Genomic DNA, 14715 nt, shown 5'->3' with positions numbered 1-14715 from the left:
AAAATTGAATGAAATTATTAAAAATTTCACTTTAATATTATGATTAAGTCATACAAAAAGCAAATAAACACGAAGTTAAACGCAAATTAAATTTAGTTGCTGAGCATAATGGCCGATTGTGAAATAAATCATTGGCAAAACAGATAACCAGCGAGTAATTGTATAAATATTGCCACATTATATCATTTTATGCGTTTAATGTTGAATTAAGCTGTTAAAATCGCTATACCCGCATAAATAAAAATATTCAGAAGGTACAAATGAAAGTGATTCGCTCGTTTACACTTTCTTTGACAGATTGCTTTCTAACATGAATTAGCGTTGTTGTCGCGTTTTATGATTCTATCGCTTCTATATATGGGGACCATCAATATAATCATAAAATATGAATAGTCATGTTAAATATACAAAACTATGTGTTATTGATAGGTATTTTGTATCTATTCTTTCATTGTACTGATTAAAATTACTGTATAATAGGCAGTCAACCCTCTTGCCTTCACTCTGTCTTCTATACCTTATGGTAAATTTTTTAACAACTCAGACTTGAAATTCAGGATGATTAGTTCATATCATCAGACATACCTACGTCATTTTAGTTGGACAGTAGATTTTTTAGTTAGTTAGGTATACTTTAATGCTTCGCATTAAAACAAGTACCGAATTAGTTTAAAAAAATGTCTGTCAACTTCTAAAATAATAAATAAAATGATAACGATCACGTAGTAATACTACATATGTCGTAAATTCATTAACGACTAAGATAAATATTAATTAATTATTCAATTTCATGACATCATTATATAATATAAATAACAGTCGATCAATCATAACAAGTCTATAATAACAATAATGAAAGTTTGGTTTCAAATTGTATCAGATTATATAACAATAACCAACAAACGTAATGGATAGACCTTTTATACTAATCGTTCAACTTTATAATGATTGTCAAATTATTCAATCGTGAGCGCAGACTTCGTAACAACTGCAGCCGATAATGTCAAAGAAATGTCTTTGTTAACAAATTGTATTTTAATTATTTTCATGGCCAAAAATGAAATCTTCGCACGACGAGTTGCGTCATTGGCTGATACAGACGTGATTCCTCATTCAGTGAAAGTGCTAGTCGAAAAAGGCATTATGACGGTCAGTGACTTGAATTGTTCCAGCTGACAAGATCTCATCTGGTAATAATATTGGTGACAAGATATCATAAGGTAATAATACTTGTAATTCTGCTTGTACCTTATTTATGAGTCCTTGTAAATATTTGCAATAATTTACATCTCTTGCATAGATCGTATTTTGAACCCTATATCATTCAAAATACTATAATATGATATTAAAATGCATGTAACTTCGCTATTTAATCAAATAGAAAACATGATTGTTTTGCCAACAATATAACAAAACTAACGGATTATTAATTTCCTGCTTAATTTGGTTTTATTGTAATAATAATAGAACTATTGTGCTGTAGGGACTTTTTCCATTAGAATTTTATAGTTATTTTATAGTTTATTTACGTTGTTTATTTTGATGTAGAAAACAGAGTAGTAGTATCTATCATATACCAGTTACGTACTTCGGTCATTTCTTGTTTACAAGTAGGAAATATTGACAGTATCGTAGCCGACGTCGACCGTACCGTGCCTCAATTAATTCACGATCGCCGCGCTAAGAGCTGATTTCTCTTATAGACATTCAATATACGCAGATCAGTATACGCAGTTAGCTTCGAATGGTCTGTTTTGTGGATGTACTAACGGAATCATTAGCCCAGTTATGGAGAACGCGAGCGGAAAAAGCTGAATAATGCAAGAGTGAAGCGCGTAGCGTACAAGACGGCACGGCACGCTATGTGCCCACTCAGGGTTGCACACGAGGAATTCATCGAAAGACAGTTCCTTTGTAGGTACAGTAATCCCAACGAATAAACTAGAGATATTAACCTAAATTAATTTTATACAGAAGAATTTTTATTCATGGATATTATAATGGATAATAAAAATATGTAACCTGTTTAAAAATCCTTTCATCTGTAGGAAGTTTAATTCTTTGAAGCAAGTAATATAGGATGTTTTTTTTTCTTTTCCTTGCTTCGGCGTAATCTAATAAAAAATTTCCAACGTTAAATATAAAATCAATCAACCAACTCAATTTCAGAATTTACATTAAAATTATAGATATTGATAGATATAGACTAAATATATAAGCTATACCAACTTAGTGATAAATAATGAACTAAAAGTTCAAAAACATACTGGCGTTTTAGGAAACACTACCTCTATATTTACACAATTTTATTTCTAGCACTACAAAAAATGAGTAGGTAATAGGTAAATGAACTATCGAAATGTTTTGCGTTTTAGGAATCAATATGTCTATATTTACATAAATTTATTTCTAGAACCACAAAAAAAATATAATGAATAAACTGTAGATATTTAATTATAAATATGAAGATATTTTATTATGATAAAGTTTTTATAATACTATCATAATATTATTATGGATTACGTTAGTAATATGACTGTAGAGCGTGGTCAGTAACTACTGCAATATTAAATGAGCTGATGGCAACGGTACCATAATGGCAACAAGCGGCGTCCAGATTTGAAATGGACTTGCAAGTCAGTGAGGCTTGATGTATCGAACTGTTGTCTTTAATTTCGAAGAAAAAAACGGGACAATACCGATGTTTTATTAATAACCTACGTATTTCGCATTCTATTTCGTTCTTATTAAATTTTAAAATGCTTAGAAACGTATAAAATTGACAAATTATATTTTTCTGTTCTACAATTAACCTATACCATCATATTTCTTTCTTAATAAATCCATGGCAAACTTGAATCATTAAAGGGTAGAAGCGAATAAAATTGATAATTACATTTTTCTATTCAACAATTAAGAAGTAATAATTATACAATAAACTAGTATCAAATAGAACGTGTCAATTATGTGATATAATTATAACGATGTCATTTAACTGTTGAAATTATTGTGTTATTACTGTACACATTTTAATATTTATCCAGATTAAAAATGTACAAAGGTTATTTAAGGAACTCCAAAAAAAAAAACTCAGTCAGTTTATTTAAATTTTCTCTTGTGCCACATATCATTAGTGAATAAAATTTTAGTAGAATCATATAATTATATCAATTTAGTTTCTTTAAAATTACACCTTTTCATTATAAGAATGATAATGAACTTGAACGCTGAAATTACGCAGAATCGCGTCACTCAGGCGCGTGTGCTTTAGGGCGCTACGTCAATCGACCGCCTTTAATCCGCCCTACACAATATGAGCTTTATATTCTTTTTAACTAAACTCTTTTGTTAATAAAAATAAATGCCTATCTATAAAGCTGATTAGTAGTAGATGGTTAATATAAACAGGTCAGTATTGTTTTATCGCTTATTTCACTAGTCAAAATAATAAAAATCTATCTAACCTGTAACAGGAGCGTCGCAATAGCCAGCAGCAACCTGGTCCTCTTCATAGTCACAGTCCAATTTCAGTCGGCGACCTGCAACCAACGAAACACGTTCAGGAGAGCACTAGCCTAGGGCCCTAGCGCGGGCGGCGCTGGACATGAGCGCTAGTGGTACGACACTTGCAACGGTGGCACGGCGACCATGGCGAAGACTGTGATAGCCGCACTGTTTGCGCCGCGACGCTGCAGAAGCGGCATCTCACCCCCCCTTCCCTCTCCTCTCGCCCTCCCCCCCTCCGATCTACGGTCATCCCACCGCAGTCAGCCCCACCAGTTCGTCAGGTGGGGCTGACCCACTGACCGAATGCAACGTGCAGCGCCGGATCTGCACCGGCCGCATCTTTCACGTCGGCGCGCGCTCCCCCGTTCCATCAAGAGGAAACCGCATGCGGCCTTCACCTTATTACGCTCAAGGTCAACTGTATTTACACGCTTATTGAACAATTTTTTATAATATAATTTCAATCGTTTATTTATGGTCCTACATTGTTCCAATGCTTTCTTTATACCATTTGACTTGAGTATTTATTTTTTATTTTGATAAACATTCAATTATTGTATTAATGAAACTAAATACTTTTATAAATTACTACTCATACTTAACCACGAGAATAATTAATGTTTATTTCTGAAATCCTTTTATTATATACAATAGAATTACAGATCTGCATTGAATAATTTTTCTACATTAAAATTAATACCCCGAGTAGTAAGTGTAACATTAATATATTAACTCTACTTATAACTAAAAAGGTTTCTGTATGACATCAGTTTATGATGTTACTGCACGATTAAAATAAATACATTAATAAAACCAGTATCTATTGCTGGTATTGACGGTGTATTCAAATTCACCTCAGCCCTAACTTTTTACAAAATAGTCTGATTTTGATGTTTTATTTTAATTAGAACGAGTATACCGTAAATTGTTTAGATATGAATTTAGATAATAATTACATACACTTGCGCGTATAAAATCTGGCAAATTCACATGGAACTCCAACGTATATTATAGAGAAAATAATATACTGCAAGTCGGAGTAACAAATAAAAAGTTACGAGCTCAGCTATCCTGTATCCGGTATAGACGGTTTAACGAAACTATCGTTAAACCATCTACCATATATCGTTTGCTAATGATGTTGTAGCTGACATTATATAAAATGTTTTATTGCAATTATAAATAATAGTTTCCAATTACTACATAATTGAGTTCGAGTATAATGTAACATGGGCGTAGGCGGCGCGGCGATAGGCGCAAGCGCAATTTAAGTCACACACAAGAGCAATGCTGTGGCGATTTCACCCCAGACACTTGATCACTTGCTGGTTAGAAAGCACAGAAAGTCTCGTCTGTCGATACTAGTATATAGTTGACTGCCTCTCCACCGATACATACATATATACATATTACAGTTCACTACAATGTTTATGTCTTTGTCATCATAATAATGTCGACTACTAATGACGTCGTTCAAATTAATAGATTTAAAAAAATAAAATTAAAAGAGACAACTAAATTAGTATGAGTTCTTATTACGTAACATATAGTATAATATAATAATTTAGACAGTTCATTTACTCAAGTTACAGGACCTTCCGTTAAAACAAATCAAGTTAAATATTGATAAAAATAATATAGTTATATTTATTAAATAAAGAAGACATTGAGTGCTAAAAAACATTCCGAAATAGATTTTAGAATTTGTGAAAATATTGGGTATGCAATAACAAACATTAAAACAAATAAACATTCATGATTTTGTTCCATGCTAAAAAATAAACATCACCTACGCAAAAAAAATATGAGACCTGAAATTATCTTATAACTTACAAAAATACGCACAATAAATAAGAACATTCTCTTGTTGAAATCGGTTAGACAAGTTACCAATCTTATAATGATTTACAAAATTAAACGACCAATGAAATTAAGTTGTTAAGCGGTTAAGCTAAATTATCGCTCGTTAACGGAGACCCGAAATATTCGTATTTCTATTTGCATCAAGAGTACAGAGTGATATTTTTTCTTTGTGGCTGCAACCACCTGTTCATAACTAGGCTGGCAGCACTAGTTGCTCGCAAGAAAGCGGGCCCTCGGGCATTTTCTATTTTCTGTAATCTACGGCGATATTATAATAATAGACTGTGTAGTAGGTGCCGGCCGCGCTCAATTAAGCACCTCAGACAAGAAACGCCACGAAATGTGGGACAGCAATCGCCCAATCAAATTCTAATCATAAACATGGTCAAGCCCAATGCCGCGGTCAAGGATGCCAATCATACGTGTATCCTCGTACAATGACAAGATTTACGGTACGGGGACATTTTTATTCTGGTACATCTATGTACGGGATTTTGACCAACGACTGTCGGTCAAAATAATATGTATGTACGATGTTAAAATGTCAATTTGAGCTAACATACGAGAATTTGCAAGATGTTTTTATTTATTTATACGAAGTGTTTTAAAGTTGGCAACCCTGGTCTTGTGCCCTTCAGTACCGGTCGTGTACAACCACAGTATAGGACACAGCTAATCATCACTTTCGTTCCTATATATTTAGTAGATCCGCAGTCTTCTACGTATACTATTAATATGTATGATTAACCGCAATTATAATGTATAGCTTATTGATTTTATAACTGTAGGTGTAATCTTGAAATGTTGGAGTCGTTTGTAGATTCACATAAAATTATGATGTCACTTTATTGTTTATGTATCGGTCAAATTAATCCTCAATGATTATTGCGTTGAACGGGCGCCGCGACGTCAACGGTTGTGGGTGATGCCGACATAGTTAGTAGTTTGCACTTTACTTATTGTGTTTCCAACTGTTTAATTACTCTGTCAAAATAGTCATTATTCTCCAGTGAGACGAGATACAGACAATATTAACCAATTTAACGCTCGTTGATCAACGTCCAGCGTCCAGTGAAAGCTGCTCTAAATATTTATAATATCACTCTACACCGCCTTGAGTATTTAAAATATACTTAATTCTTAAAACAAATTGTGGTACTCAGAGATGTCAAAATGTAGGTTTTTACATATATTATAATGTATATTTTTACTTGTCATTTTAACAAATTTAGATGTAGAAGATAGAGGTAAGATGCTGCGGTCGCCATTGGTTTACATTTTAATTGTATTTATCATTAACTTAAATTACTATGAATAATGTATATATGCTTTCTGAAATTTGACGTGGTCGTTATTTACATCGTTATTAATAAGATATAAAACTTATTTTATTTATTGTTATTAAGATCCCGATATTTCGACTGTGTTATAACCGCCGTGATCAAGGGTTGATTATATTTTTATATAATCAAATAATATTATTAATTTCTTTTTCTTGTTTGTTAGATTCCAACGTTTGTTCGTGATAGTGATTCTATTAGTGAAAATGTTTGTGATTAATTTAGAAATTATTCTCTACATTAATTTCATTTTAGTCATTCAGAGAGTAAATTTCCAAAAATTAACTCCTTATTTCGTTGTATCGTGAAATTTCTAATGCGAAAAATAATTATACTTTTATATGTATTGACTTTTATAATTTTTACTCCCTGATCTATCTTTTATTTTCCTGTTGTATAAAAAATCCATTAAACAAACTTTATAACATGAGGGAAGTGATGTGTTTCAAGTGCGTAGTATTAAGTAATCTTTGTAGATTTAGATATTTAAGATCCGAACAACTACTATAACCATAATTTTGTCAATATTATTCAGTTACAACGGTAAATGAATTGATTTAATGAAAATGCTTGAGTGGCGTCGAGACTGATGTTATGAGCCAGATCAAATACGACAGTCGTGGGATTCTCTTGTGTACTGAAATACTTACTTACTTGTTGAGATTTCACACGAGATGATCGACAAAAAGCAACGTGAGTGGTAACTTTATTCAGACTTTCATTTTCTGTCGATAGCTAAGTGTAATTTGCAAGTCAATGCAATCAATATTGTGAAGAGTAATTTTTTTTGTTAACAATTAAGCCAGAATCTATATTTTGCAGTCGTTAATAGAGTTGCATGAAGAATTCGCGAAAGAAACCGTACGTGCACGTATAATAACATGTGGTATATTATAAGAACAAGTAATAGAATAATCGTTATAATTTTTTACACTCTCTTGATAATAGTTTTCGGCAATTGAAATTCGCTTTATTATAACGTTTTCACACACTATAAAGGATATATATTCATTATACTACTATTAAATTTGTATATCTTGGTTTTAACTTAGATAATCAGGTTAGAAGCTTCGGACATTTTTAGCTACTTTTTAAAAATTTGTTTTAAAAAGTAGCGAATAGAATAGAATAGAATAGAAAATCATTTATTCAAATAAACTTAATTTAAGCACTTTTGAATAGTCAACATTTTTTTAAATCTACCGCTTATTCGGAAAGCTGTCTCATCGCAAGAAGAATAAGCAAGAAACTTGTGTGTTGCTCTTTTGAACAATCCTTGTAAGTTCACATTTTACAAGTCGAAACGTGTGAATACAAACTACCAACCAGCACTAATTTATTTAGGCTCAAATATAAAAACACAATAAGATTAAATCAGTCGTAGTGATAAGGGCAGACCAGTCCCTACAAGCAGCACTCGTTCACGAGTATGACGGATGAGCCAGCCATCACTGCGCACGACCATATTTTAGGGAGCCCAATGACCCGGCCCACCACGCCGCCACATGTCTGGACATTTTAGTGAGCATGACTACTCATTCCACTCGACCACGTCACAGCTACAAAAATTACTATATGGTAGTTACAGTATTCGCACTTTACATGAGGATGCATGCGGCAATCAATACAAAAGCCGCTACGCTATCATATATCAAGAAAGCAGTATGAAAAACAAATTATAATGTTGTCCGCAAATAAACTTATACTTGCTATCATCTATAAATTCATCTATCCTATAATAGGCTTTTTTACATAACATTTGTTTAATATAAAGTTTGAATAATGTCCTTTATTAATAAATACTTTAGATTTCGAACCCTATGATCAAGAAATATGAGCATGAGATGACTAACATGCATTTAAATTCTCAACCATTAATATTCAGGATTACAAATAAATGTGGGATTTGGAGAATTCTCACGGCATTCGGAGTTAACGAGTTATACGCGGGAAAGCATGTGTTCCTAATTGATGCCAAAGTCATATAAGGAACCTCTGTAATATTTCAAATTGTAAAGATTAAAATTGTGGGTTGATATGTCAGTCAATTTCTATTTTCAAACGGCTATCAAAAGGAGTTTCTCAGTTAGTCTCTGCCAAACAGTAACGAATTTCAATCATAGTTTTTGAAATAACCAGAGTCTATAACATATTGGTTGAAAGAGTTTTTTGAGAACAAATTGCTGTAAATATAAAAGATTTATAGTAAAATATATTCCATAATCTGACTCGTCGCGCCGTGAAACTCATTATGTCACAATATGAAATTATTTAATGATACTATAATAAGTTAGATAAATTCTTATGATGACGGTACATTGTTTTTACGACCAATAGCAAAGGCACAACAAAACCGCAGACGACAACAAAACGAAACAAAAGGGCTGAAATCTATCTTCTACCCTTCATTGGATTGTCTGATAGCATCACTAGAACCATAGAGTAAGAGCAACAAGAGCAATATACATACTTGTAAATTTGATAAATAACATTCTTGGATTTTCCACGATTTCTACGAGTGATACAGTTATCTCTAAATATATTATTGTAAAAACCTGACATTTCTTGTACTCGGAATATTCACATACTACATACCTATCTTATTTATATTATGATCCTTAAAAAAATGGTGATCCTTAAACGAATAAACAAAGTTATTTTATTGTTATTGGATCTGTCTTTAAATAAATAGAATACAATATACTTTTATTGTAATCTACTATGCATAGACTATTAGGTCTATTACTATTCGCATATACACACATGCCTACATACGTACTATCTCCTTCATATATAATGAATGAATCACTTTCGGTTCTGATTAACGAAGCGAGCTAAGTACTGCGACTTTTAATTGGCTGGTAACGAGCTGAAAGTTATTTTAATTAATGAATGGGAATAGTTAGCGAAGATCGACTTTAAGTATACATTATTCTTTTGGCACGGGTCGTTAGAAAGTGAGCGTCACGGTGCACACAATCATGACACAATCAGCATTTAACACGTTCTCACCACATGCCCTTACTTATTTTCTATAATTACATTAAATACTTAAGGTAGGCAGGAGAATTAATAATTACATGTGTCTAATTAAAAGAAATATATGATTACAATCTAATTATTAAATATATAAATAAGCTAACGTAAAAATTGTTTGTAGAACAAAAATATGTCTAGAATACTTCTGTCATATAACAAATGTATTCTAGCAATATTTTTGTATTAGCTATTGCAAATTCAATCTAGCTTTTAATTAAAAATAAATTGGGAGATTTGTATTTATATAAATAATCTGTAAAGCATAATATCAGATTGACCGGTCTGTTTTTGTTTATGTATATTGTGAATAATAATAATATTAGGAGATAAGTACCATCTGAGAATTAATAAAAAATATTAACACGAAACATCACTTCCTCCCAAGCATCAAGAAAACACAGTGACACAAACATTAGTTCAGTAGTAATTCGGCAACTAATATTAAATAGATGCATTTCCCCTTAAAATATTACTATTGTAATATACATACTTCTTATAGAATTTCTCTTAATAGTTATTCGATTCGAAAAGGTAAAATCGGAAAATAGTTCGGCTCTATTCATGCGTTTCTAAGAATAGACGCGATTTCCTAACGTGCGGCGCATCATGATAGCAGCTAGCTTACTCTAGAATTCTGATCCAATGAGATTGGATTACGCCGTTTTGTTTTTTATATTTTAGATTTATACAGTAACAACGTATTTATTATAAATTTCGTGTTCACTGAAAAGACTAACTGACATATTTATCGATTTATTCATTTTATTCGTGATTACGTTTAAAAATAACATTACAAAAATGGATTGGATTGAAATCGGTATTAAGATTAGATTACAGAGTAAACTGTCATGTCTAAATTAATCCATGACAATGTAAAAGCAACCATTGAATATGTTTTACTAGCTTTCGATTGTAATTATTAACCTCAACTGCTAATTTTATTGTTATGATTTTCTAAGGTGAGATTTATAAGTGATCGTCCATTGATGACATGAGATTATTAAACAAAACATAATGTATTTAATAGAATTAGGTCCATCAAGTAGTAACAAATAATGTGTCTATTTATCTCATGGAATTAACGTAAACATTAATTTATATCATAAAAAAGTACTGCAACGTAATGAAGAGACACTCGTATCATAATCTAGGGGGTTCTATCAAGCATTTTTGTTACGAAATAATTCAATTCTTTTAATAAATAATAATAATTCTAAATCTTATAATAAATAATTAATTTCAATTCGATAGAGTTTAGACAGGTATGATTATTTTGATAGGGAAAAATATATTTATTTTGTAATTATAATTTAATTACTGCCCTTAACTTTTCGGGCTGTATATAACGATATTGTGCTTCGCTTTAATATTATACTTAAAACTTAAGTATCTACCTAATTGTAAAGACAAATTCAATAAGCCCAAACAGCATAGCTCACTCTTGTTTATTTAAATTGTTTCTATTGCCGCTTTACATATATCCTTATTCAGTAACTTGGTGATTTGATTTTAAATTTGCTTGGTTAGATTTCAATAACTTAGAATGTTAAATACTACAAGTATAAAAAGCTAAATTATCAGGTTCGGTATATAAGTGGTGTGTTAATAAAAAGAAATCGAATCTGTAATCGACTGGCGTGTGGCCGAATGATCTCCTAACGCTAAGTCTTCGACATGCCATTTATTCTAAATCCTCGTTACTTACATTTCATGTCACGGCAGTTACGTGTTGTGATTTGAAGTACAAATACACAAATATCTAGCACAATGCAGGCATTTTAGAACAACAATAATTAGAACGAAGTTTTTAGAAACTGAGGAAATTTAGTTCTAATTTTAATATTTTATTTTTGATACCAGTACGAATACCAATACGCTAACAGCTTATCTGATATAATTTATAATCTTTTCGAATCTTCTAAAATCTTAGACACATTATACTAAAATTCATTGGTTATAACAAAGTTGTCAAAATGAAATCGAATCATATTAAAAAAAGGTCTGCCTAATCTCTAAAGTTAATAAAAATAAAAGCGCAAGTAGATTTTAAAATAATTATAAAATTCGCGGCTTGATTTCGATCCTTATCTTTTATCTAAGTATTTCCTAAAAATCGTTTTATAATATATAATTATTTATATTTATACTGAAGATATCACAATAAAAGCAATAATAAATTTAAATTTCCGTAACATTACTGCGACTAAAAATAATAATCTAATGTAATAATGATATCCAAACAAGCAATGTAATTGATTACAAGCGTGGGTGCACACTTGCGTATCACTCATTGTATAGTGACGTATCGATTAGGTGATTCGATGAAGAGCGACGTAGGCTCAAGGTTACGACACAACACTTTCTCCGCGGCTCGCAGTTCGTTGCTCTCCGAATTCTGCATCTCCGTATCAATGGTCAACCGCTCAAGTTCGCGCACTGAAACATTTCCATGTGCGTACAGATTAAATAACGCCTAAATAGTAACACAATAAAACTTAAATTCTTTTACCACAAAACCAACAAGATACTATCCGGTGAACGTTTACGTTCAACGGCCGTGTTAATGGTACCGAGAAACGTAACGTGGCCCACTTTCTCTTTTAAAGCACACGTGGTCTCTCTCTTTTACGTGGCTACTCCTAACTTGGAGAAGCGAGACGACAGTATTAGGATGTTTTGCTGAGGAAGCTGGGCGGCTCGCTTTCTTCGCAGCACTTGGCATTGAAGGTGCACAAAATCCGGTAACTTTCGTTAGCGGCATGGGCCATCCAGCGCACTTTATTTTGCTTACAACGAGTTACGTGGGCAAAGTAAATTACAAATATTAATCAACTTTAAAAGTAAAGTACTATGTTCCTTAAATGCATGTAATATAAATATTTTAGTAAATATTCATGTCACTCATCTTATTGAATATAATTTTTTACTTTTGTTTTTATGTCTTATGTCAATATCATGGTGTTTTTTGTCCTATATATAAAACTAGCTTTTGCCCGCGGTTTCGCTCGCGTTAATTTATCCCCTTAGTTGTGGAATTTATCAAAATCCTTTCTTAAGGAATGCCTACGTTATAATAGCTTTATGCATGCAATTTCTCATCCCGATCGGTTTAAAACTGACAAAGTTTCATACAAACTTTCATCCCCTATTTTATGTAATTAAATTTTCAATGTAAAACAAACAATACGTTATGTTTAGTAAAACGAATGTAATATTATTTTCTATTTAAGAACCCTGCGATACTGTTATATGAGGTATATACATTATAGCCATTATATAAAATAGAAAATATATTAATAATCTTCAGTCATTGCGCGGGGCGACGTGTAACCTTGGTGAAATCATAGGTCTTTCGCGGTCATTGTAGCGGTGCAATTATCCAACCTTGCATAATCATTGACTTTTTAATACGACTACAAAAAGTATGGGTCAATGGCCCTTAAATGTTACTTTTATTGTTTAAGAATTAACAAGTGTAACCACTTACTACCAAATATTGAACACTTAGTTATTATCTTAAGTGTTATGTTAAATAATAATTAATGTGACATATACTTAGCATATGTAGATGATCACACAGATTTATCTACACGAATAAAACCACGGTGAGAAGATAATCCGAACTAATGTCATAAATAAAAATTATTTAAAAATTTGTGTTTTTATAATAGATAAACCCAAAAACTAATTAAATTCTTTTTCAATGCTTTCACCTACAGAACGCTAAATTATCAGGGAGAAGCATGACCTTTTTAAGTATATATCCCTACATGAAATACTTGGATGCCAAGCCAGGAAGGGTTCCTGGTTTTGCAATGCATTTGTTCACATTTTTATGCAACTTTGTGGCATAAGAGCTTAACAAAATAATAATCATGATAACATCGTGGATAGTGGTTTATTATTCAGAATTACGTCCATTGTGATGATCGTGAATTGAAATTTAGCTTATACAAGAAAACCTTTACGTATCAATTTATATTTTTGACCTACTCCCCGATGAAGGAAACACAGAGATCAAGTTAAAAATTAATTAGAGAGCCTGGCGACAGGAACGTCCCCTTCCATCCCTAATTGAAATATACCTTGCGAAATTTGGACATGTCAAGTATTGCGTTCATCATGACATCGATAGTTGATATTGCCTCTGACTACCACATCTCGGATAACAGTCGTGACATTTTACATTTTTAAACCGTATATAAACAACTATTCACATATTTGCCCCATAAAAGTAGTCAAATACGTAAGTACTTTCGAACACCTAATACTTGTTTCACAGACAGACCTGTCCTGTCCACTTTTCCCCTAATGGTTTGATTTGAATCGAACATTGGCACCATACGTTCTAACCACTTGTCACAAACATTCAATGTTGTAAAAACCGGTCACAAATTGTGTGGCCATTTGCGCTGCAATGATTTTCTATTAATTTTATGGTTGTCATAATTTCTATCGATCATGTATGTACATACACCTCATAACTATTAGGAGTATGCACCTACACACAAGTTTCATGTCGTACTTTCAACGTTTTGTTACTGTTAATCTTTTGGAAATAATTACAAATTATACGGTAAAATAAGTTTCAATACCAATAAGAGAAATCAATATCATCGTGTATCAGAAGAAATGTTAGATGTCAATAATCAAATTTTGAAACAATGTTTATAATAAAGAAATGTACATACAGTAAATAGCTTTTTATTATTATTCTATATATATGCATTGCTTTTTAATTAAAATAATAAAAATAATTAATGCGTAAATAATTATTCAACAATAATTATTTAACAAAGTTTATTAAAAATGAATGACATACAGTTACACTGCATAATTGTATCACTATTAATATTAACTTCACTTTAATAAAAATACTTTAAATATGCTTATATTTAGTACCGTGGTTCCGAGAAGAGTATTATTTCTGGTAATATTTTAAAGGCATGTAAAATAATATATAATC

General features: G+C 31.7%; 1 protein-coding gene across 1 annotated transcript in view; it reads right to left on the bottom strand.

Annotated features, from left to right (window-relative positions):
* Window positions 1-14715, bottom strand: part of LOC131845920 (cuticlin-4) — a 38254-nt gene that overhangs the window by 6844 nt on the left and 16695 nt on the right. The window contains exon 3 of the mRNA XM_059195081.1: window positions 3465-3539. Within this exon, the coding sequence (XP_059051064.1) occupies window positions 3465-3512 (48 nt within the window). The 5' untranslated portion in view covers window positions 3513-3539. The remainder of the gene's footprint in view (window positions 1-3464; window positions 3540-14715) is intronic.

This window comes from Achroia grisella, unplaced genomic scaffold (genome assembly GCF_030625045.1).
Source record: "Achroia grisella isolate CSIRO2021 unplaced genomic scaffold, CSIRO_AGI_Agris_v1 utg487, whole genome shotgun sequence".
Taxonomy (NCBI): domain Eukaryota; kingdom Metazoa; phylum Arthropoda; class Insecta; order Lepidoptera; family Pyralidae; genus Achroia; species Achroia grisella.
Note: the sequence above shows the minus strand (reverse complement) of the source record. Positions and strands in the feature narration are given on the sequence as shown.